Here is a 25,717-nt window from a genome sequence, read left to right on the forward strand (position 1 = left end):
CTGCTAACAATCGGCATGACCACCCATCATTTCCACAAGTAAGTTCAAGTGAAACATAGAAATTAGCAGGGTTATTTTAAAAACAGCTTCAGACCCAACATCAGTCATTTAATATCAAGAAGTTTTAAATTAAAACTAAAGTTCAGAAATTGACTTCTATGATATCTTTAGTTTACTAGAAATTACTTAGGTCAGGACATTCAGTAACTGCTACAGAACAGCCTAAAATTGCTAAAGATAAATAAGTGATTAAAAGTAATTTTAATTAAAAAACTTCAAAAGTTTTACTGTAAATATTGTTTAAAGCCAAAATCTAGGAAAACACATATCTCTTAATGAACTCATTTCCTGTATTTCTCATGTAAATAAATTTCAGTTCTGAAACAATAATAAATGTCTCTGAAGCTAAAATTTAATGCAATTTAATTGTGTGTCAACAAACAAAAAAAGTTTTAAAACTTAGCTCAGGGTATCACCTCACAGGACTGCTTGCTCTCCATTATCTTTAATATAGAGTCTTTCAGTGCATGGTGAACAAAACTTGTTGCTGTGGCTTTCATGTACTGCTCCATAAGTGTACTTGCTAAAGTGGTGGCACGAAACAAGGTAGTAGCTTCATCTGGATGAAAAGATGGCAAAGGGAAAAGTTGAGAGGAGCAGACGATAAAAAGCAGAGGAAAAATGAGCTACGTTTACACTTTGATATATGTTGTAACTAAAGGAGGAAGAAAAAAAAAGGTGGGTGCTGGAGCCCTGCCCTCCCCACCTGCCCAGAGTTCCACTAAACAGCAGTGTAATTTAGTACAGTACCTTCCATGCTTATCTCCCTGTCATTCAGTGTCCGTAACAACAAGGACTCAAGCTTTTCATGAAGAAAAATCTTCAATAAAATGCCAGCCAACAGTGTTCTATCCTGTCCACAAACGTGTGATAAGGCATAGACTACATGAAGTTCTTTCTGGAGTATCAGCTGAAAGAAAAACAGAATTTCAAAATATTCAGAAGCTTCTCCTAACATGTAACAGCTTTGGAAAGACTAGTACCATACATCTGTAAGTGATGTATAGATGTCACTATAAATATCATTTAGTGATGTCAACCAGTCTCATTGATAGGTGTCTCAAACAACCAACAAACTGAGCTTTGACAGATAAAACAAGGGAAGTTGAACAACTTCATACCTCTTTAAACTCACTGTACTCCTCTTCTGGCATGATCTTCTCCATAGAGTATCGTGCTCGAACACGCAAAGATCCTGGCTCAATACCCTTTAATGGTACATGGGAACTGAGTTGAAACCACTCATCTGTTGCATGTCCTTTTTGTAATCGGCTTAATTGGCAACGCATAAACACTTAAGGGAAGAAAGCATTGTTCAAGTACGTTATCTCCAACAAAAGAGTCCTACTATTGAATAAAGAACCAGCTTATTTTCAGCACATATCATCTTGTTTCAGCAAAAGACTGTTAATAAGAGTAACCAAAATTTTTTCCATCAATATATTGACAGATTCTCTTCAGTCATTTAACAGCCTCCTGTAAACTGCAGAAATGCAAACTATTCTGTAAAGAATGTACACATATACATTCAAAAATGCCACACAGGTACTGACAGAGATTTCTTTGTAACACCCAAGCGGTGACTGAAAAGTGCTACCCTGCAAATTCAGGTAGCAGTGAGAAACTAAAACCAGATAATGTGTTCATAATTCTCTGTTCTCTTTCCAGCCTCAGGCTGATACCACCATCAGGTCTGCTCCTTGAGCACTTTGTTACTCCTTACTATATTTATTATAATGATGAAAGACAACTCAAGATTGTAAACCTCAGTTTGTTACTAAAAACCAAGCAGGTTCTCATTGTAAAAAACATTAATGGAATGCCAGTACCAGACAGACAAAACATACAAATGCAGCAGTATGGTGAGCATGAAAATGACAGTGTTTGTGACAGCATGACAGTGTTTGACCAGAATAATGAAAACCACACAAAGCATCCACTGCTGCAATACATATGCATCTTTTACAGAAAAAAAATACTTACATATATCCGGATCTTTACTTTTCTTTGTTTTGTTACTAAGACTTATCTCAAATCTATTAATATCAGCTGAAAGATCACTAGGAGAAAAGACAGAAAGCCTCAATTAATATTATACTTGGCTGGCATTTAAGCTTACTCTAGACTCATTTCAATCCTGCCAAAGACACTTGTATTAACAAAATATTTAGGTGCCTACAGAAAATTCTGCCCATGCAGAATTTGGCTGAAACATTGCTGCAGTACAAACACACATACAGTATTTTTTAAAAGCATACGTAAAACCCGTAAACACTGTTAAAAATCTTGAATGCAATGCAACTAACAGGTGAAATTCAGTAATTAAGGCAGTTAAAACTTACTCAAAGACAAATTCTTCTGACCACACAGGGTTCTGCCCTTCCCTGATGTGTGTTTTTGCTACTTGGACACTGTTCAGGTAGATGTTACAGTATGGATTAGTAAAATGCTTTACTGGGAGCGTATGAGCTTCTTCTACATGCAGAATAAGACTGCTGACCTAAAAAAAAAAATAAAAGGGAAATACACAAAATCTACTTTTGTGGCTAAACCAGAAATATGAAACACATGAATGAATGACTCTCTATCCTCTACGCAGAGGATTAACATTAATATGAATACTGAATATAAACTGAAATTTCCTACTAAGAGCAGCAAGTAACATAAGCAATGGAACAACATTTAAGAGTCACCAGTAACAAAATAAGAATAACTCAAATAATTAGTAAAGACAAATCTCCAGTCCCATGTTTTTAAGCATCTTGTTTTCTTTTTTTTTTTTTTTAATTATCTTTGAGGCATTAGGACTTGCACCTTCTTTGCACAGAAAACTTTACTGAAATCAAAGACAGGTACCTTGAATAAAAGCCAAGGGTGATTCCAAACACAATGGCTTATTTGCTGCTTTCCTAACAGATTACATAGAATTACCTTGTGCAACAAATTATATTCTATTCTTTTACGTAGCTGACCATTTTCTTCACTTTTTTAATGAAAGGATTATTTCAGATTTTCATTCTTTCTGCTTTGCTTTTGCAGCTTGAACCCCCCAATTTCACCTTCCACTTTATCTGTGAATTGACCTAATTTAGTTCATTTAGACAGAAATATCCAAATATCTAATACTAACTACAGAATAGTTGTGTGTTCTGAAAAATATCCTATTCCTTTCTCTGGTGTCTGTTAAAACAACTACATTCAATGTTCCTAACATTCAAAAATATCAGGAATTCTTGAGTTATTTTCCTGTTATTCTCCTGTCATCACAGATTTCACCATTTATGACTGACTGACCTCTGCCTCTGAGGAACTTCTGCCAAACACAGCCCTTTCAAGAATACAAGAAAAATTAAGCCATATGCATGGTTCACTATGTATTTGTTACTCAAAATTAATAGTATTAATTACATGTCACATAATTTTGTCTTTTTTTTTGAAGTTTTCCATAATTGGAAATAATTTTCAATATTTTAAAATAAGAAAATATTTTAAAAGTTTAGGTGATACAAATGCTGACTTCTTTACACTTTTATTCCAATTTAGTTAGAAAATAATACCTAGCAAAGCACATCAGACTGGCTAACACCATTCTCAGCTGTACATATGTACTGACTATAACAAAGTGTAAGTCATTCTATCTGGTTTCACACGGGCATTGCATAGGTCCAGAAAGGAAACTAAGTACATGCAGGATTTACTACTGCTGAAAGGAAAATTCAGAGATCTGTTAATATAATTTGCAACAAGGAGACAGAACACTCCTTCACATGGATGGCCAGCCCCATATCAGCTTCACCTGACGAAGACGTTTATTTGATGTTCCTGGACTGGTTTTTCTTAAACTGCAAAACATCTGCAGAGCTTTCATCCAGTCCTAAGAGAGAAGAATACAGAATAGTGTAACAAAACAAAGTCAGACATAGCTTCTTTCTATGGAAGAGACATACCTAAAAAGAATACCTTAAATTTTCCCTTTAGCTTGGCAAAACTTAAGTTCTCTGCTATTCCAAATTTTGGAAGTGTGAATATTAAAGCAAAATTCTTATCTTTACTTAGCAAAACCTAATAAGGGATTTGCAAGTCTGAACCATTTTCTCTTTCAGAAACATCAAGCGTTACTAATAGATATACAGTGTGACCTTTACCAATTTTCCACTCTAGTAACATTACACAAAATTACAAATGGTATAAAAAAATGAAGCAAAACTTATTTGCTCCTGAGAAAATTAAGGTTAGCAAGGCAAACTCTTCTGATTATTCTCTACAGTACTTCTATAAGGCTAATAATACTGTGCATACATCAAAAAAACCCATACAACACTAACAGAAACACAGAGCATATATCCAACATTCCCCACTTTGTCTGCTCACAAATGTGTACAGCAGAGTGGATGGATGGATTCCATTTGGATCAAGGAAGTAAACACGTTGATTAACACCAAAGTGATTGTAGAACCTTTGTGTGTGGTTTTTTTTTAAACAAATAAGCTGCTAAGAGGCACTGCCAACTCGCCAGGCCACCAATGAAAAAGTCACTGCAGCATGAGACAATTACTAACAGAGGAACTTTGCAAGGGGCTTTTGGAAAGGGGAAGATATGAAGAGATGTTATAGCCTCGTTCTCTATTTTTTGTCTCCTGAATTTTGTATAGCTCTTGCACATAATTTAGGTATTGACCAATAGCCTTATGTCTGTGTCTCAAGAGATCCACCATGTATTTTCAAGTAAAAATTAACAATGTTATTAAAAAAAACCCACAATGCTTTTTCAATTTTACCCATCACATTTTAAAGACACAGGAAGATGTGCTGCAGCTATTTTCAACTAGGCCGCTTTGTGAGTCAGGTTTCAGCTTCCAAATCCTTCCACAGAAGGAAAAGCTTCCAACTTGTTTCCTTATTCTCAGGAGCAGGAACTGAAGAAACAAATGCCTCCTAAATACTCTAACATCAATATTTCCTGGATGCACAGTAAACCTCTCTAGTCACTCATAGCAGGAAAACCTTTCCCCTTTAATGCCAGAGCTTACAGCAGTGAGAATGAACAATGTGCCACAGTGTAAGCACAGTGACACTCGCATGTAAGGCTGCATTTTACATTCCCTTTTACTTCATACAAGCCATAAAGATGCAGTTGTCAGAATGGCACTGCTCTGATATTTATTTACTGCACTGTAAGAGCCTTAACACACAAATAAAACTGTTCTATGAAATGTTACAGAGTAAAGAAAGATGAACTTTCTCAAGAGAGAAATATCTATAAACTTTCCTGGGTCAAAGCCATATTGTAAAAAAAAAAAAAAAAAAAAAAAAAAAACAAAAAAAAAAAAACCCAAAACAACAGTATTTTGTATAAATGCAGTGAACAGCCTGTTAAGCAGATCAAAACCAAAAGCAGATTATGCCAAATAGTCATGGAACAAGACACGACGGTCTGTTTTGTACGCATTCTTAATTCTCTGGATTTCTAGAACACCAAAGACATTGCAGATGTGACAAAAAAATGAGTGTACAGAGATGTGTGTGGTAATTGATATACACTCAATTTCTATACAGTGCCCTGCTTCTTAAAGACAGTACATTAAGAGTTGTGCAACAAATGCCACCACATCATTCTGATGTCATCTCAGCAAGTTTCATAAATTTGTATTCATTTAACAGGAAAATTTGTACTTTCACATAAAGCACAGGATGAAAACTAAATTTATATAACCTCTATGATCTGGTGGATAGCAAGCTATTATGAGTGCTCTAAACAGCTTTTAAATCCATTCTAATAAAATCAAATGCAAAGCTTAACTTCTGTGGACTTTCAGAGGTGTACACTTGATAAATAAGGATATTGTCTCATCTGAGGTATGCTCTCCTGCTGGTGAGTGAATTTCAGAGAATTAGGCTTCTATGCTACAATCCTGAGTAAGTAAACATAACTGCTAGGGTTAGTCACTGAATTAAACCAGAAAACCTTACTTTTTGTGCATCATCAGGGCGCAGGATTATGAAGAACCACTAATTTTTGGACAGAGCAAATAACTGGAAAAGGCAGCTGATCAACATTCTTTGGTCATTGGGTACAACATAAGTGCATTAGCATCTTGGTGCATATCATGAACATGCACTTTGAAGAAAAACTCCCACTTACCGTGCTCCGGCTTGTAACAGGCAAAAATCCTGGACAGCAAATTATTCTATCTGAGCTATGTCAAAAAAATGTGTCCTCCAGAAACATTTAATTTCCATTAATGGAAAATAATGGCAGTTTAGTCCGTAAGACCCAACTGGAACTTCTCCAAAGTAAAACCCACAAGTGCATGTAATCTAAGTGCTGGATTCTCAGCATCAATCCTTGCCCTTACAGATCCACTACTACTCCATTATAAGACCTGCTAACACAGACATACTCAGTACTTTTTTTACACTTGCTTCCTGTTTTCAATGTGCAATATCATTAAACATCAGAAGACAAAAGAAAAATTACTTCTTAAATAATATTTACCAACAAAAGCTCTCACCTGTGCTTGTTCTGGAGTTTCGCCTGCAAAGTAAAAGATGTAATGCTCTTCACTAAAGTGCTGAACTACTATCTGAAAACAGTTTGGCCTTAAAAATAAACAAAACAAAAAATGTAAGTTTTATTAATCTTCGTAATATTAACTGACACCTTGACTTGTTGATCTATGCGATAACAAAGTTTACACAGAACTAATACATTTCTGATGTCTGGCTGTAAGAAGCACTGAACATCACATTAATCTCTGTTTATATAAATGCAGCATCACCACACGTGGAAAGAGGAAGAACTCCAGCTAAAAATAAATCTTAAGTCCTTTGAAACTGCATTTTGGTTTGAATGTATTATGTCATTTTAAGAATACCACATTTCAGTGCAGCTAGTTTGTTTCAGAACATTGAGAAACTTTCAGAATGGTCTGTACTGAATAGATGTGTGCTGACTTTCAGTTAAGGCAAAAAACAGCTGTCTGGTAATGGAAAAGACTTGCTGACAAGGACTATTCCTAGAGGCTTTAAAAGCAGATGTTCAGCATTAGTTCCCAACCAATTAATCATAAATTAAGGATGTGTTCTTTCAGGAGTTCAGGAAATACACTAACATAAGGAAACCTCTACCTGAATGTGTCTCTCAGCTCTCAGGATCACATACCAATCACCAAGTGTAAGTGACAAACCTCTACAACCTCAAATGCTACATTAGTGCCTTTGCCATTTTGTATACCTCCACCGATTTGCCAAAAAGTTAATAAATATTTTGCTTTGTTAAACTACGAGGTATTTAAAGTGTGTACTTCGCTCGTCAACTTTTACACTGCTCTCAAGAAAATTTAGTTCTCCGAAAACCAGTGTTACATGGAGGATCCTACTTCATCTGCAAGGGAGTTTCAAGTCTTCGGTTGCCCCCTCCATTTCACTGCCTGGCAAAATGCTGACACAGCACTCTGCGGCCATGTCAGAAAGCAGATATGAGGCTACTTAAATCACTGCCACCAAAGAACCACGCAGAGCTGCAGACTCCACTGTACTTTGGAGAAAAGAGCAAAGGTAGTTTCTACCAGCTACTTAAAATGCAGGGGGAATTTTGTCTCAGCTACATTTCCCCACTAACAGCTTCCTAAGCTACTGCATCCATGCACCCCCTCCGACTCATATTTAGTGTCACTTACTATCCAACTACACTTTACCCCACAGCACAGTGTTCTTAAAAGCTGTTTAGAGTCAGTGTTCCTTGTATACAATATACGCCAAAGCCTCCTGCATAACTGTCACCTTACACAAGGAAAGTATTAGTATTTTTTTCCTTATTGTTCTGGTACTCTTTTATCTATGCTCCTCATTCCATTAGTTCAACAGATTTTTTCATAGTTATTAGAATAACACCAGACGAGATCAAACAAAAGCACCAGCCTTTGCAGCTTAAGAAATGCCACTGACTTGAAGCATTTGCCTTGAAGTTTGCTCACAAAAATAACTAGAAGTTGATTATGTACCATTTAAAAAAAAATGTTGATATCTGCGAGATAATCAGACTTACCATCTAATACTTGTAGGAGTAAGTATACTTATTTTTTCAGTAAGACAATTTAATACAGGATGGTAGAGGGCTTTTTATAACTACCAATGAACACATATGTATATTCTAATTAAAAATTATATCCAAAAGACTTTTGATTCTCAACTTCTTTGCTGACAATCACATCCCTTGTAGTTGGCATATTTTGAACATAAAAATATTACAGTCAATAAGCCTCGATGTGAAAATTATCTCCGAATATAGTAATTGTGCAAAAACAACTTCTAAGGATGTTGACTTATAAGAACTAGTTTACTATTGAACTGGTCTAATCTAACAAAAGTACTTGTTCTTAAATAGAAAAGCCTGTACAGACTCCATCCAAGCAAGTTAGCTTTCAAATACCTATCAAAAGAATGTATTTTTTTCTGAATTGACAAAACTCTTTATCTTGTCAATTCCTGGTTCAAAAGGACTAAAACTCTCAGTTCACAACCTCTAATGTCTGTAAAATGAAACATGGAACAATTAATGCGCTCAATATTCAAAAATTACAATGCAAAAAGCTCAAATCACCATCACATTTTATTTCACAATAAAACTTTCAGACTAAATTCTAAAATTTATAACTATATGTAGTATGTAGTTGTGTTTATATATAGTGGCTAGCAATCGAGTTGCCAGGCTGAACAAGTTACTGTTCTTCCTATATATGTTCTGGCAACCCACATCAACTACAGACTGTTGGTGTGAACCAAGAGCCACAATGCTAGCCGGGGCTATTGGCCTGCTAGCAACATATTGAAGCATGTGCAAGACATGACCAAACTATCAGCCAACTGTCCCGCTGCACATAGGAGAATTAAAAGTGTCCTACCTGCCAAACAAACTGTCATGTACTCCATAGACGGAACACACGCTAAGGTCTATTAGTCCTTTGGGTTTTGTGGCTCGTTTTTCACTTTCAAAATAAATAAGCTGGGCATCATTTCCCTCTAATATAAAGTACAAATTTTTCCATCTCTTTCCTTTACCTGTAGAAGACAGAGTCAAACAAAATAAGTCATGATATTGTTTCGAAGAAAAAGTGTATTTCATAAATGAAAGAAGAGGGCAGTAAAGCTTTTGTCAAACTGTTAATAGAAGAACAATGTACAAGTAATCACACTTAAGTTACAGTATCATTATACATACACAATTTTATGCAACACATGGCTAAAACTAGACCCTCTTCATAGATGCAGGTAGAGTTGCAAAAGGTTCTCTAAACATTTTCACTGATTTCAACAGGATTAAGCAAGCACATATGAGCTACTATGAACAGTGAGTTACTGAGTGTTAAGACTGCATCTACACAGTTACGATTTTAACTAAGATACAGACTCCTGACAAAAGTTACTCCTAAACTCTGACCAGTGTTTAACAGATGCATCACAGTACCTTAAAACAGCACGTCTGAAGAACATAAATGGGAATACGTTATATACAAATTTAAATCAGAACCATTGCCCAGACAAAACCACACATAATTTGTGTGGTTCCACTAGTTTCAGAGAAAATGGTTTCTGAACTGCAATGGATTAGGTACCTTCAGAAGCTAACTTACTAAGTCACAGTCCCATTTAGAAAAAAACTTTTAGCCTTAATTTTATACTTTGGTCATCATAAATCCACCTTGTGCCTCAAGAAACAGGTACTGGGCACTGTTTTGGAAAGACAAATCTGACATCTACTTATTACCCTGTCTCCCAGAGGCCAGAGTGATTTTACTGAATTTGTTCTGTATGCAGTTCTATGTGCATCTACCTACACCTACTCTGCAATCCAGTTTGCACATTTAAAGTATCTCATTATCATTTCTAGCTAAAGGTTTTCAACTAATTCTTATTTGATTCCTTACTCTACTGGCATCCCTCTACACCTTCTCTCAGAATCAGCCTTCGCGATAGAAGAGATGCTCTCCTTGTCCTGTTCAGAGGGTTTACAGTTTGGAGTGGTTTGGTTTTTTTGATATCTCATTTATATATGGCTATATTTTAGTTTACATTTTATTTACTTTATATTTGGCTATTTGATTCTAGGATTCTGTATGTACAATCATACCTTCTTTCTCACTCTTGGTCATGATCTAGATTACTGTCTGTAACTTATCCTTCTAGTTATGGTCTCTGTCGTTTGCAGAAATCTTATTACTGATAGTTTTTGTGCTTCCATTAATGTTAATTTTTAAAAAGGTAGAAACATAGCACTTAGTAAGGGATTAGCCTCCTAAGAACATCAAAGACTTGCTCAATGGCAGTTCTTCAGGGTTATATTGAGATGAGTCAAGCAGTCAGCTTTTCACTTATATATTAGATGTTATGTTGACTGTGTCAACACTAGAATCCTAAAAAAGTCACTATGAATCTTGTACAGCAGAATATACATTTTAAATTTAAGATTTAAAACATGTAACTTGGAATAACAAAATTTAACCAGCTGCACTTGCCAATAAATGTACGGATTTATAATCTTTTAGCTAATGATCCTTATGGGTCCCTTTCAACTTGAGATATTCTATGACTCATATCTGCATTTTAGAAAAGAATAAAAAGATCTGTAAAAGTAAATATAACTCACTTTTTTTCAGAAGATAACCTTTTTTGACAATATTTTTATAAAAGGCGTCCTTTGTTTTCCGACGAATTGTATTATAGATTTCTTTTCCATCCACTGTATCATTAAGCACTTGTTCTTGGTGCTGGTAAACATGTAAGAAAAACGTATTTTAAGCTCAGAAAAAATTGCATACTACGTAGCTGCAAACAGGATCATCTTCTTGAATGCTACTAACTCACTACTATTGTTCTCTCATGCATTTTAATAAAGCAATATAATTTTTCATGCTAGAAATGTAACTATTTCCATATTTCCACAATTATTATAGAAGAACAAAGTTTTGAATAAAGATCAACTTCTACAAAGAAACAATGTGACTTTTTCGTATTAAATAAAAAGCAGCATCTTTCACTGCCATTTCTCTCACATTTATGCCAGTCTTTAAGGCTCTCTGTCTTTTACCAAAGATTTTGGGATTGAGTAATCATGGATAAACTCTGAAGCGAGAAGAATGGTGTAGATCACAATTAAAAGTGACTCAACATTGCACAGTCCCTCATTAATCTCATTAGAACTTCTAATGTCCTAATTCAGTAGAAACCAAGACAAAAGAAAACAGAAACAGGAAACTGAAAAAGGATAAACTCACACTGAAAACTACAGGATCTGAAAACTCAAGTAGTTGATAAGAATGGCCAAAAGCCAAGTTTCACTTCACTGAGTAAGCTGATCAGCAAAAGTTCTTTAGCCATAAAAAAACATGAAAAGCAAGACTGTCAAGCAGTGAGAACAGCATCAAGATGAACAGGCTCATACTAAATATTCTACTTTTCTGCCTGTCTTTGCACCTACAGGAATTATGATTTTGGACAACATGACAAAAGTAAGACAAAAAAAATACTTTGGTAATGCTACCACGAATTACAGGACCTACAATAGAAGCAACATCCAGATGTCTGAGCTCAAGATCATCTCCATAAATTAACTACACAAGGAACAGTGCACAGAACAACAGATCTAGAGGCAAATATTTATAAGTAAATGCCATATTAGACAGAAGTCAACCAGACTGACCCTAAAGGTATAGCAATGCTTTTGCATGTTTTTTTTTCCCCTCAAAAGCATAGATCATGGTAGTATGTGGAAGTGAGATAACACAAAGCTGAACATAAATTGCACTGCCTACCACTATTTTTTTTTTTCTTTAATAAAAAAAGGTCACAAATATATCTGAATAGGTTAAAAGAATCTGAAGTAGTTTCACACGGAAAACTAGCTAATGCAGATACTAGTAATACAGGAATTGTAAGTGCATATGCAAAAAGCTAAAATGAAACAAATCACTGCCATGATTCAAGAGGAATGATGGAGCATAGGAAAAGTTAGTAGTGAAGATTTTCAAGGAGCAGTCTCAGGATTCACGTTTGCCCAACCACATTACCAAGTGCAAGTTAACAGCAGTAAAAAAGTGGGAAGTACTGAAGACACAACACAATTAGCAGTTCAGGAAAGATTAAAATAAGATGCTGGGAGTGGACAGAGCCAGGACAGCTGATGCCAACTGATCTCCAAGGGATATTCCCTGTCATAAAACTTCATAATAAGCAATAAAACTCTGTGTGGTGTCTTCCTCAGAGACTGGCTGAGCATCAGCCTGACTGTGGGAAGTGGTGAATGATCACCTTTGCATCACCCCCACCCACCTCTTCCTTCCTTCGCTTATTAAACTGTATTAATTTCAACCCAGGAGTTTTTTGCTTTTGCCTGCAGGAAAAGGGGGGGCACAGGTAAAGGTGTGGATCCTTAGCTACTTTCCAGGGTCAACCCACCACAGAAGTGACAGCTATTCTAGGATATTTCTGTTAAGCACGTTCCAGAGGAAAACGGAATTACTTGTGGTAATGGTACTCTAAACTGTTCTTGCCCACTACATTCAAGAAAGGCAAAAACTAGCACCAGAACTCATGGCAGCAGGACAACTACAAGAGCATTACAAAGACAGAATCAGCTTTGATATGCTTAGCTTAGTGAGCTGACTAAGAGAAAATACAAGAAATATTATTGTATTAATATGACAGATCTCACAAAGGACTATGAACTGACTGTAACTCTATTTAGGGAGGAAATTAAAGGCCATTCTAACCTTTCCTGTTTCGAACCACTGAAACCGGAAAGTTTGGGAAGAGAACAAAATACACAGGTATACTTTGTATGTATACATGTGTATACATATACATAGCTTTACAGCTAAAGCTTATTAAAAACTAGATGATGTGGTGTGCTTATCACTGGTGGCCTCTCCTATGATGAACTTCTACTCTGGTGTAAGAGAACTCCAGAACAAGCCTCGCCATCATCCCTGAAGCTTTCGTGTGCACACAAGTTTCCTCTGGCAGAAGAAAAATCCCAGACACAGAAGACAGGAGGCAGCCTGCTTCCCCCTAACACAGGACTAAGGCACTGCATGGCTGAGCCAGGGACCAGAGTTAGGGGCACACTGCAGAGGATGAGCATCTCAGAGGACAGGCAAAGCCTACCATCTCCTGTTGACAAGACAATCTTTGGTAAGTGAATACAGCTGAGGACAAATCAGAAGAAATACACAAGCTGAAAACATTAAACCTGGAGATGATGCTATTTAACTACAATTACTGTAATTCATTTCATAAACTGCCTTGGAGATGATTAGGTCTGTGTCTTCAACAACAAATGCCCAGAGATGAAATCTTACCTGCATTGGAACAGGATCTTTAAGGTAATATCCTTCAACAATCTGTTCTTTTCTATAGTGCTCAATGATGTCACCAATACTGTTTCAATATGAAAAAGAGGATTCAAATGTTAAATAGGTTAGTTTTCCTTCTATTTGAGAATTCGATTTTCCATACAATCACCAAAAACTTTTCCACGAAGTTTTAACAAAATTAAGTGTTAAACATTGTAATCTCATTTGTAGTAATAAGAATTTACTAATATATTGAAGTCAAGAAAGTTCACAAAACTCTATTCGGAATGTATTAACTCTAAACTCTGCAGAACATTTCAATTAGTTGTTTAAAATGCCAAATGAGGACACTGCTTTTTCCACATTCAAGTAGCACATGTGCATTACTGCCTCTTCAGCTGAAAAACCAGTTATTTGTTATTGTTATTTCATTGGCAATAATTTCTGAACTCCTAGAGTAATAGGGAAGGGGAATGTGAGATACCACATGTGCAGCGCAATTCTTTCTAGGAGGACGGAAATATAAAAACAGAAAAGGTTTGTAGCAGAAAAAGAAAATACAGATTATACTCAGAAATCATTGAGCTACCCTGTTTTTAATTAAACACTCAATCAGTAGCACTCTGCTACCAGGAAGCATTCATTCTAAACACTAGATTCAGACCACAATTGCCTTTGGAAGGTTCAGGAGAGAAGTGTCAGGTACAAGCTGAAATTCAAGGCATCTGAGTTGCTCTAACTTATTTTCACATTTACAGGAATTTATACTGTAATAAAGAACAGCAGCATGAATATCTACAGAAATTAATCATTCGTATGCAAAACAGCTACAAAAAAAAAAAAGTAGAAAAAACATGCTGAGTGTGTCTTCTCATTTCATGCATCTTTTCATAGCTGTGTGTGCAGATAATAAGGCATGCATCAATGTTATGCATGTTACAACTGGATGCAGTTGTATCTAGCACAGGAACAATATCTGATACTGTAAAAATAATCTCAAATTTTAAATAAAGCTTTAGCAAGACATCCATGCTCACTTTTCTCTCTCATTATGGAGCTATAAACTAACATATGCCTGACAAAATACTGCATTTTCCTACAAACAGCTTTGGTTTTAAGTATGCAGAATGACATATATTTCTTTTTCAGTATTACTGAAATCAAGTAATTAATTTCAACTTTTCCTGAGATGCAATTTGCACATGCCATTTTCTGCATAAAAAATTTAAACTTTACCACACTACAGAAAATATTGACTCAGTCACTGTATTTTGCATGTTGCATAGCTACTGCCAGCATCTTGTAATAAATAAACCAGCATTTTATTAGTTTTTCTCACTCATCAAATCAACACCTCCTCTCCCTCCTTGGTTGAAAATGCCATCAGGAGTTCCTTAATATAAGGAGCAGGTGCCTAATTTCTTCCAATTTTGTAAAATAGGCTGAGGAATGTATTTGAAAACTCTTTTGTAGGTAAGAGTATTATATATACAAGGACTTTATGCCTTGATGTAGTGACTAAGGTCTTGGCTCTGCTGGCCCCCTCTCCCACAAGTGAACTTGATTCAGAGGGTCACTTATATACTGCCTTACACTACGACAGATCAAATGCCTGAACCAACTCAACGCTGCAAACACAAAGATTCCAGGTATCTCACTTGCAGACTCACATTCTGTAGTGTACCTGGAGGCAGGCAGAATGTGAATCTGCAAGTGATTCAGAGATACCCAACATGTAAAACATCAAGCATGAAATAAGGCTGAACAAAATCTTATCTAGGGGACAGGAATGAATCACAGTCTTCCTCAACATCTGACAACACCAAAAATGCACAAAAATGCAACAAAGGGAAGGATAAACAAGCATGTATTAAAAAAAATTAAATATGTTAAACTTGGTTTAATATACAGAAATAAAGACGGATCTCAACAGAAATAAAGATGGATCACAATACCACATTATAGTTACTTTAATAACTTTAGAATGCTCAGCACACTGTTAGGTTTGACTTATTAGGTTCCCTGGTTCTTGGCTACTTGAATAATTTTAAAGTATCTCACCATCATGAGCAGTATCAGGTTTTTTCAACACTTAGAATGAATTGAGAATTATTCCAACAGCTCACATTTCAAATAATAAAGAATCCAGGAAGCAGAACTAAGCAACACATACCAATCGTCTACTAAACTTTCAAATTGAGCTGTCTCTTAAATCTAAGATAACATGAAAGCTTGTTCACTGTATAAACTATTGGGCCAATGTTAATCATCATCTTTGACAGAATCACTAGAAATAAAGAACCAGCCCTAATTTTAGCTTTGTGTGAATGCTACCTGTTGAATTTGGCATGACAGGCAGAGAAAAGAAAATGACAGAGAAATGACCTGGTATGTTTTTCCTACCATATGTTCTAAAATTGTGATTGAAACATTAATAAATGCTATCTTAAATGAAATCTACTGTGAAACACATATGGTAGTTACTGTCATGACAGCTCAGGCCCAAGCCCTCAGTTCAAAGCAGGGTCAACAATGGCAGGTTGCTGCAGCCCTTGCTCAGTTACATCCTGAGCATCTCCAAGGATGGAGTCTCCCATACCTTTCAGATAATTTTTTCCAGTGCTCCATCATCCTCACAGTAAAAGCCATACACTAGCAATTGCCCATCTTTGGACTGACATCTCATGACACAGGCACTAAAATACAGCTGTACAAGATGTGCCTGGGATGGAGTTAATTTTCTTCATAGCGGCAAACGAAGTGCTGTATTTTAGATGTGTGACTGAAACACCTTGTGGATAGCACACCAGTGTTTTGACTATTGCTGAGCCACACAGTGGATGGGGTGAGCAAGGAGCTGGGAGTGGACACAGCAGGACAGCTGGCCTAAACCAGCCAAAAGGATATTCCCCTCCACAGAATGTCAAACTCTGCAATTTAAGCTCAAGAAAAGGAGGAGGAGAAGGCGAAGAAGCCTGTGGAGGGGTGGCCCCTGCCACCAGCTGAACATCCTGCAGTGCTTGCTCATTCTTTGCCCTCAAGACAGGGAAGAAAACAGGAAAAGCAAATGTGACAAAACCTGTGTGTCAAGATAAAGAGTTTAGTAAGGGAAAGGTGGGGAAGGACATCAGTGATTGAAAAGCAATCACTCACCACCCCTCGCAAGCAGACAGATGCCCAAACAGTCTGAGAAACACCCACCTTGGAAGACGAAACATCCCCTCCATTTTTTATTGCTGAGCACTATCTCTTGGTGACTTAGGTTCTCTGGAAAACAGAGAAAGCCTCAACACTGTGCAAGCTCTGCTCACCAAGAACCAAAACACTGGTGTGTTACTGACAGTTTTAGCCACAAATCTGAATCATGGCACGTGCTAGCTGATAGAAAGAAGATTAACTCCATCCCATCCAGAATCAGCACAAGCAACAAGAAATGGCTAAAATTGTAGGAGATGATCAATGGACTAATTTGTTAACTGTGAAATAAATACAGAAAGATCACGGAAGCTAAATGTTTTACTAAATTCCATGGGAAAATACTTCTTTGTTACATAGTCAAGATAATTCCCCCAGTACATATGTGACATGGGTGCTGTACATTCAGACTTTCAGGTGGGCTGCCTTGCAGAGCTGATACGAGAGAACAAAACAATAAAAGCAGACCTCTGCATGACAGACTGCAAACACAGACCGATGGTCACACAGAAATTTTTACATAGATTTATATGGACAGTGGTGGGAGCACATGCAAAACACACAGGTTGGTGGAAAAAATAAACTTTCAGCACAGAATATGAAACCCTGAGATATATCCAGGACCTCTTTCCCCATGCTCATCAAGAATAATTCTGGAATACAAGCAGATACACCATTGCTTATACAGGTTATCATGATTCCAGTCCCACCTCCGGATATTCCAAATACCCAAAAAATAAAACAAACTTCTTTCATTTTGTGCTTCCTTCCTAGTCTTCAGCTTCCTACTTTTGTATGGAAAATCTTGGTCTACAATTTATTGAGACCAATACCCTGCAAAATAAAGAGCAGACTGCTGTCATTTTACCTTTTGCTTCAACTACAATCACAAAAACTGTAAAAGAATATTGAAAATACTCTATTACCAGGGATGATTTAGTCTAATAGTATCAGATTTCAAAGGAGATACTTTGAGAGCATTTATGGAAGCAGCTTAACATAAAAAAAGCTTATAGTCAATGGAAACTGTTAAACATATGCATTTAAACAAGCAGCAGTACTTCTTAAATCTGAATTTTTCACCTTGAAGGCAAACACTGCATTTTCAGGTAAGCAACAAAACCCAATCTCTTAAAAGCACCAAGAAATGCTTATAGTTTCATTAGCTTGCATAAATTCATGCTTTGTATGTCTCTGTTCTGGATTCGATGCCCTGTTTGTTGTTCTTCAGCCACCACTTCTGTTTATTCCACACAACAAAACCACATTGGTCATCACATATTTAAAGACTTCGTTCTTACAGTGTCCCTCTTACATGAACTAATACAACTGAAAAGTCCACAAAGTTATTTGCTCTTTTTCTGCTTCTAATTTATTGCCATCTACAGGAGATCTCACATTACAGAATTTGGCCAGTTAGTATCTTCATTTTGAGCCTTTATTATCTTGCAATTCATTATCTTCTTACGAGTTTGAGCTTCTAGGAAGTTTACCAAGCTTCAGCATATACTAAGTTGGAAAGAATTTGAGCCTATGAGTATAGTAGTAATTTTCCAGAACACACAGCAAAAATGAAGCCTTTTAAAGCTATGCAGCTTCTCCTTCACACTGAGGAAGATCTCTGCAAACTAGGTACCAAAATATAAACAAAACATAAAATATAAAAGACTTTGTAATAACTGCTACTTTACAATCTTTGTTTTCCATACCATACAAAGAACCTTCTTTAGACAAATCTAATTTATATACATGCCTCTAGTGAATAAAGCACCGTAATCTAAAGTAATAACTTACTTAATGCAATAACTCTGTGAAGGTATACTATTCAATGCTGCAAAACCATTTGAAACTAATAGAGTTCCACTGATTTGCTAATTAGTTTGACATCACCTAAGGTGGGGTCTCCTACCCTATCAGACTCCTGAAAAGCCACTTAGCTAGAGAATGGGCAAAAGAGCATTTACCTTTACGTAAGAATGACACTGCAGCTAGCTTGGTTTTCAGTGAGGATGTCTGGAGACCAGACTGATTAATGTAGAAGGTACTCAAGCAGCATAGGTGTGGGGTATGCAAAGGCTCATAAGGGTCCAATTGTTTAGCCTCACACCATCGTCCATTTGAAGTCATATGAAAAAGTCCACTGAACTTCTTAGTTAGGAGACCTTGACATTTCCTCAGACACACCAGCTGCTGGATCTCTACCCACTCAGAAGCCAAGCTGGAAGTGAGAGAAATTCTCTATTGGGATGACGAATGCCCTGGTTCTAGGTGAGCAAGTCTGGAAAAGTGCCGATTTTGTGAGGCAAGGCAATGGCCTCTTTTAAAAGAGGAAGGCAAGTTTTCACCACTGAGAAGTCTTGCATCTGCAACTCCTCTAAAAGCAAGATCAAGGATTGATCTGTACTGACAGCTTCTCCCACAAAAGGGGAAACGTATCTCTTGTTACTTCTTTTTCTTTTTGTACAAATTTCTGTATTTTTGTACCAGTGGCAAAACAAATGTATCCCAAGTTTGCTCACTATAAACAAAGTGATTTGTACTTCTGACCAAGTACAACACATATATTACAATGCAATTTGATGATTTTTCCAAACAATTATGGTATTTTTTACCTTTTCTTGTAAATACCCATTTTTATTATTCGAAAATCTTACTGAATGTCTCAGATAAAGATGTTAATTTTATTTTCCCTTTTCAAATAATCTGTACAAACAGTAGTTTCCAAGACAACACAGCACTCTCTTACAGATCCACAATTAATGGATTCACAGTATCTGAAGGTGGCCTATAGGGATGCTGGGGAGGGACCCTTCATCAGGGACTGTAGTGACAGGACAAGGGGTAACAGGTTAAAACTTCAACAGTGGAAGTTTAGACTGGATATAAGGAAGAAATTCTTTACTGTTAGGGTGGTGAGGCACTGGGATGGGTTGCCCAGGGAGGTTGTGAGTGCTCCATCCCTGGCAGTGTTCAAGGACAGGTTGGATAAAGCCCTGGGTGGTATGGTTTAGTGTGAGGTGTCCCTGCCCATGGCAGGGGGGTTGGAACTAGATGATCTTAAGGTCCTTTCCAACCCTAACTATTCTATGATTCTATGATGCATACAATCCACGATCTATAGCGTGAAGAAAGTGGTTTGCAGAAGAAAAAAAAATACTTCAAAATAAACAAACTACAATCAGGCTTCTGCAAGCTTCAAGAAATTGCTGTTACAAGTAACTAAGAAGCAAGTTGGAGAAAATGATTAGTATACTATTAAGAAAACTACAGTCTTAAGATCATAGCAGAAAATAATTATCAGGCGCAAATTAGACAAGTTCTGTACACAAGTATAAAATACACACAATTCATTTTACTACTAAAACTTACCTATTGTAGTATCTGCCTCCCATCATAAACTGATTGTTTGATGTTGGACATATTTTAAAACGCTGAATATTTTCACTGGTCCGAAAATAAAGCGAATAATCCCCAGGTGTATTATCTGAAGGCCTCACAAGAAAACTGCACACCTGACCAACTGAAAAGATGTCGTAAGTGTTACTTTCCTTAGTGAAGTTACAGATGAGCCCTTATCAAACCTATTTCCACATAAATTAACAAGAATCGCACACTTGAAGAAATGCAAAGTCTGTAAGTTAAGTCACAACAGTAATCTCAAACTCAGTGAACTAGCACTAAACTGGTGAAATTAATGCAAACTGGTTTATCTGTGGTGGCCTACCCACATCTTTGCCATCTCTTTACAAAAGCATACAAAAAAAGTTTTACAACAAGTTTTCAAAACTTAGTAACTCATGTTCTAATATTTAAAGTATGTTATTTAACAATGTGGGTTAGAAATCTTGGTGTTTTCATTTGAAGAAATTGTTCATTTGAAGAAATTGTTCCTCTATGAAAGGGCTAAAAAAGGTTTGTAATATATTTCCTTTAAGTATATAAAAGCATATATTCTCCACAGCATTTTGATGAAGACACCAATAAGTGAAATAATCCATTACTACCACAGTATTTCAATCAAAAATACAAGTACCTGTCATCAGCAAATTGTAAGCCTCTTGTTTGGAGATCTTCCCATGGTACCATCTTAACAAAGATGAAGAGAAAAATTAGAAAGCAAGACTATCAGCTCTCTTTTTTCTTTTTTTTTTTTTGGCTCTGGTGACATCCAAGATTCTGGAACCTATGAATTAATCTTTATTTAAAAAGACCTAATATGTATAGATGAGATAATGATTATGCTACTTATGATTCTGTTCTACCAATAGCATGAAAAAAACTAACAGGTATGTAAATAAATTAATTTCAATCAAAATGGCTAACACTTGGAGTTGAGATTCAAATCCAACTGTGTTTAGAGATTAAAATGAACTAACCAGCAGGTAATTTAACAGGCATTATTTGAAGTCAGTCACATACAGGAACTTACTTGAACCATAACATAAACAAGGTTAAAGACCATATAGAAAAAAATCTAAGTGAATTTTGCCAGAAGCTGTGGAAGTAGAACCTAGCTTTGTTAGACAGCTGAATACAGATTTCTCTGATCTCACACCTTATACCTTCCCAGAGTCCTGTATCAGAGCAGCGTCCTAGAAAGGTTCAGCAGCCTCTGCCCAGTTTCAGCCTGAGACAACTATACATAATAACTTAGTAGCTTGTTCTGTCCTTTAAAGGAAAGCCAAAATATGGCCTTTTTGCGTATCAGAAAACAGCTTTAGAACTAACTTCACTTTCTATACTACCATTAGAGGATAACTTCTAGCTACTGGAATGCTTGAAAGAATCATGGTCTCCCTGAGATTTCTCTGAGTGGCACAGATAACTGTGAACAGACAATATCAAAGCTTCTAGCATCTGTTACCAAACTTGTTTGCAAATAAATAAAACCACCTAAATTTGAAAGCATCCCCACTGCCAAACCGACTAGCAGATCACTAGCAAACAGTAAACAAACAACAAATACACCAGTGATCTTCTTTCTCCTATTAAGATAGTGAGAAATGCCTTTTTAAGCCATCAGCCTCTTGGATACCGCAAATTGGGCAACAGAGAAAAAGCAGCAGGTGAAAATACTGCAAGCAAATAGGAGGACAGATGAAATAATAAAGCCACTGGAAGTTTTTTGAACCTTCTTTTGCCACTCACAATTACTACTGAAAATAATCTATCAACAGCTTGACATACCAATAAACTGTTGATTCATAAATTGTATTCAATACAAAAAAATTTATATTTGTTTCTTTTAGTCAATTTTTAAAAATTGTATTCAGTATTAAAAAAAATAGCTGTAAATATCCACTATGACTTTTTTCACTGGAACTCTGCTCTCTCTCCAGCATTTAGAGTTGTGCAGATCTCAGTAAAGGTTACCTCTAAGGCAAAAACTATATTCAACAAATACTCCATTGAGCATATCTTGGCTGAAAGTGATCATACAGGGACTCATCTAGAATCTCAAGACTAAAAAACACACTAGCAATAGGCATACCTATTACAGGACATTTTAATGTTAATTATCTATGCACCTTCAGCAGCTAGTATAGAAAAAGAGTCCTGAGATGAAAAAACAAATGTCTTTGGTTCACCTTCCCAAAAGCTGGGAAATTTCATAGCTGAAGTTTACAAATAGTTATGATTGCTTTTAATAACAAAACCAAAATCCTTACATTTTGCCTTCATGTGGATCTTCTTCTCTCCCCTAATGAGAAAATTAACATATTAAGTGCATGACAACAGTACAGCTCAGTTAAGAGACAAAAAAACAAAACCAAAAAACAACAAACTTCATAGGTTAAGACCTTATGCAGAAAAAAACATCAGAAGCCTGAGACATTTTTGAACTAAAGGGCTTATTGCAGTTCTATGAAAAGATTATTTCCTCTTCATTCACTAAGTGGAGAATCAGCCAAAATATGTTACTTCAGAAGATTCCTTTTGTCATGCTTCAAGTCCTTCTTTAGAGGTAGTAACTTTTTAGAATCTCAGCTTTCTTAAGATTAACTTACCTACTGATATATCTGTCTACAGTTCAATAGTCTAGAATTGCCACATCGATTTAGCCTTTCACAGCTTGACACAGATCTGATTAGCTGCAGGTAACACTGCTTTAACACTGCAAAACACAGGTACTATGTAGGAAAATATTATCAAAACTATCTGACTCTAAAGCAATGCTGCTTTCTCCTTCTGAAGTATATTAAACCACTTGTTCCCCTACAGCAACTGAATTATCTGCAGGTCACCTGGTTAGCTTCGTAAGTCCACACAAGCCCAAATACATTTTTAACCCACAATTACTCTTCAAGAAAAAAAAAGAAAACTTACCATAATGCAAAATTACATTCTGGCAAATCATTCACCTAAGAAATTCGAACATAAGTATTACTTACCACTTCTTCTACCAGATCTTCCACAATAAGACCTTGCTCATCTGTCCGTAGGTTTGTAACCCACATCCAGCCATCTTCCAGTTCGTTATGGACAATAAACATATCCCCTTTAAGGAAACTGAAGAGGGTTACAGCAAGATTTTAAATCAGGGATACAATCATAGTAAAAAGTTTAATTAACGTAATGAATTCTTGATTGCAATTTACTCAAAGTATATGAGAAAATCTGTTTGTGAAAAGGCATGAATTAATGTGCATTTTTTTAATGTGTATTTTTCCTCACAGTTAAGCTGTTACTATATAGGAGCTTATACTTTTGATTTATATTTAGTACCTAACATATACTTCAATTCCACCAAGTTCAAAGTGTGCTGAGGATGCATAAAACAAAAATAATGCAACAATATTAAAAGAGAGTAATGCTCTTCTTTTATCAGGAGGGATCAATTAATAAACACAAGCAAAATAACCAGAGATACCCTTAATAGTCTATAAGAAAATAATACTCCTTTCATGAAAATTTGTATCATATAATAAAAGTTTGTGAAATATCTTAGAACATAATATTCTTTATGTTCTCACACATGAAGAATAGTGCTACAAATGGAGAACAGAACAGCTTTCAGAGAAGCCAAGCAATTAGCTGCAAGAAAAGCAGAAATAAGAAGCATTAACATGTCTCAGCTATGCCATGAACAGAACTGTAACTGTTTTAGCCATGTGGATCTCAAAACTCAGGCACAGAACTTTGCATTTTAGTTTCATCCTAAACAAGAGAGGAGAGAGAAGGTATAATTTTCTACAATTTCTGTTATGATACCACTGTAATAAAATGTTTTTTCCTCTCAGGTTGGTAGGCACTTAATGGTCTCAATCTATCTTTTTGTTCTTACAAATAGCAGGAAGCCTTACTTGCAACATGCAATTGAGAATCCTTTCTCTGTCTTACCACCTTCTAATCTGGAAAACAATCTCAAAGACAAATATCCTCACAGCATCCTTTAAAGAGGTTAAACAGGATTGGACAGTGAGCTTTGAAATAATTTCCATCCCAGTAAGGATATAAAGCTCTCGTATACCTTTTTCTGTTATCTTAGGCTAATATTGCCAAAACCAAGCCCATTCCCAATTCAGTTGGTGTGTTTAATCAAACTGAGTCTGTCTCATTAGAGAGATTAGAAATCACTACAATGTAACAATTAACAGAAAGTGTAAGAATATGAGAGATAAACCTGTAATTCTGTAATTTAATATATTCAAATTATGGGAGATTACACACTTATAATTATCATTTTATTCAACACAGAGTTTTCTCAAAAGGAGGGAAGGATGCGAAGGCAACGGAAGGGAGAATCATTCTTGCTCCATTTTATGGAGACAGAACTTAGAAAGAACAGTCATCAAGGTTCTAAGCACAGGCAAGAGAATGAATACTAGAACATAGAACAAGGCAAAGCTTCTTTACCATTGCTCCAGTCTTCTTTTTTCAAAGAAGGCATTAATTACTCTATTCTTCCATTTACAAGCAGTCAATACGCACATTCTCTGACCACTATACCTAGTGGTCAGAACTTGTTTGGCTTGAACTATTTTTCTGCTATTAGTTCTGCGGCAGTCTGAACAGAAGCCTTGCGCATTTATTTCACACTGTCACACATGGCATTTCTGCACATGATTTTTTCATACATAAATACTCTCTTGGAAAAAAATGTAAGGCTTTATGAAGCATACTTCAAAATGAGAACATTACTAATTTTACTTCAATAAACCTAACGTAATTTCCTGACAATTAATACAAATAAATGCCCTGAAAGTGTTATTGCTATTTCCAGCAGGAAAAAGCTATCATCCTTAAACCTGTGTTAAGATGCAATTGGACAGTATTTGTATATGAACATATACTTAAATCATTCGTATTTATAAATACTCTTAAGAATTTCACAACTGCTACTATCATTAAAACATACCTTATTTCATCAGTTTCTGGCACTTTGGTGTAAGGTAAAATTGCTCGAACTCTCCTTCTGTCCTCAACAGGCTACAATTTAAGAGAAGACAGGAAAGGTAGTACTTTTCCCTCTTTCTAGTGTAAAACCCTTCTCCCCAGTGTTACACTATTCTGAGTCAAAAGACTGGGAGAACAGTCACTTATAATCCCCCTTGCCCATTTTAGATATTCAAAGCTCAAAACCCCTGAGAGCTAGAAAAGTGTAATTCATACAGCTAGCTACAAGAGTTCTCATTTCGATTTCTAGCATGATAGATAATGCATGCTTATCATCTTCAAAATAAACTACCAGTATGATAACTCCCATAAAAGTATACTTTCAAACTTTCTTCCACTTAAAGAATAGACATTTCTGCAAGTTTAACATTCAGAAACATGTTTGTTTAGGTTCTGTTTGGCAGGTAGGATTTATTTTAATTACTTCTATTGTTTCAGATGGGCACGTGGAAGAAGCCCCATTTTCAGAAACTTTAGTTACTTTCAGGATATGTACTTTGAAATCCTGTTAGGTAGACAAAATACCACAAAACAGTAGAGGTTACATTACATGGTGCTCTTTACTAACCAAGAACTGCACATTTTCTTGTTTACCTCTCTTTACTCCCAAAACTATTAATACATTTGGAGATAAACACAACACCTGATACCTACTCTCTCATTACACATTTCCATTAAACAGCAGTTTGGGGGGGTTTAATCATTACTTTGTATCA

The 25,717-nt window shown here is 36.0% G+C and overlaps 1 protein-coding gene across 2 annotated transcripts in view; it reads right to left on the bottom strand.

Annotated features, from left to right (window-relative positions):
• Positions 1–25,717, bottom strand: part of RASA1 (RAS p21 protein activator 1) — a 54,323-nt gene that overhangs the window by 10,127 nt on the left and 18,479 nt on the right. For both annotated transcript variants that reach the window (XM_065661907.1, XM_065661909.1), the window contains exons 4-18: positions 24,964–25,034; positions 22,997–23,114; positions 22,274–22,305; positions 20,638–20,690; positions 19,974–20,124; positions 13,416–13,494; positions 10,706–10,826; positions 8,964–9,120; positions 6,573–6,660; positions 3,857–3,934; positions 2,403–2,560; positions 2,044–2,120; positions 1,182–1,354; positions 811–970; positions 477–619 (exon numbers count right to left, since the gene is read on the bottom strand). In XM_065661907.1, the coding sequence (XP_065517979.1) occupies positions 477–619; positions 811–970; positions 1,182–1,354; positions 2,044–2,120; positions 2,403–2,560; positions 3,857–3,934; positions 6,573–6,660; positions 8,964–9,120; positions 10,706–10,826; positions 13,416–13,494; positions 19,974–20,124; positions 20,638–20,690; positions 22,274–22,305; positions 22,997–23,114; positions 24,964–25,034 (1,659 nt within the window). The remainder of the gene's footprint in view (positions 1–476; positions 620–810; positions 971–1,181; positions 1,355–2,043; positions 2,121–2,402; positions 2,561–3,856; positions 3,935–6,572; positions 6,661–8,963; positions 9,121–10,705; positions 10,827–13,415; positions 13,495–19,973; positions 20,125–20,637; positions 20,691–22,273; positions 22,306–22,996; positions 23,115–24,963; positions 25,035–25,717) is intronic.

This window comes from Lathamus discolor, chromosome Z (genome assembly GCF_037157495.1).
Source record: "Lathamus discolor isolate bLatDis1 chromosome Z, bLatDis1.hap1, whole genome shotgun sequence".
Classification (NCBI taxonomy): domain Eukaryota; kingdom Metazoa; phylum Chordata; class Aves; order Psittaciformes; family Psittacidae; genus Lathamus; species Lathamus discolor.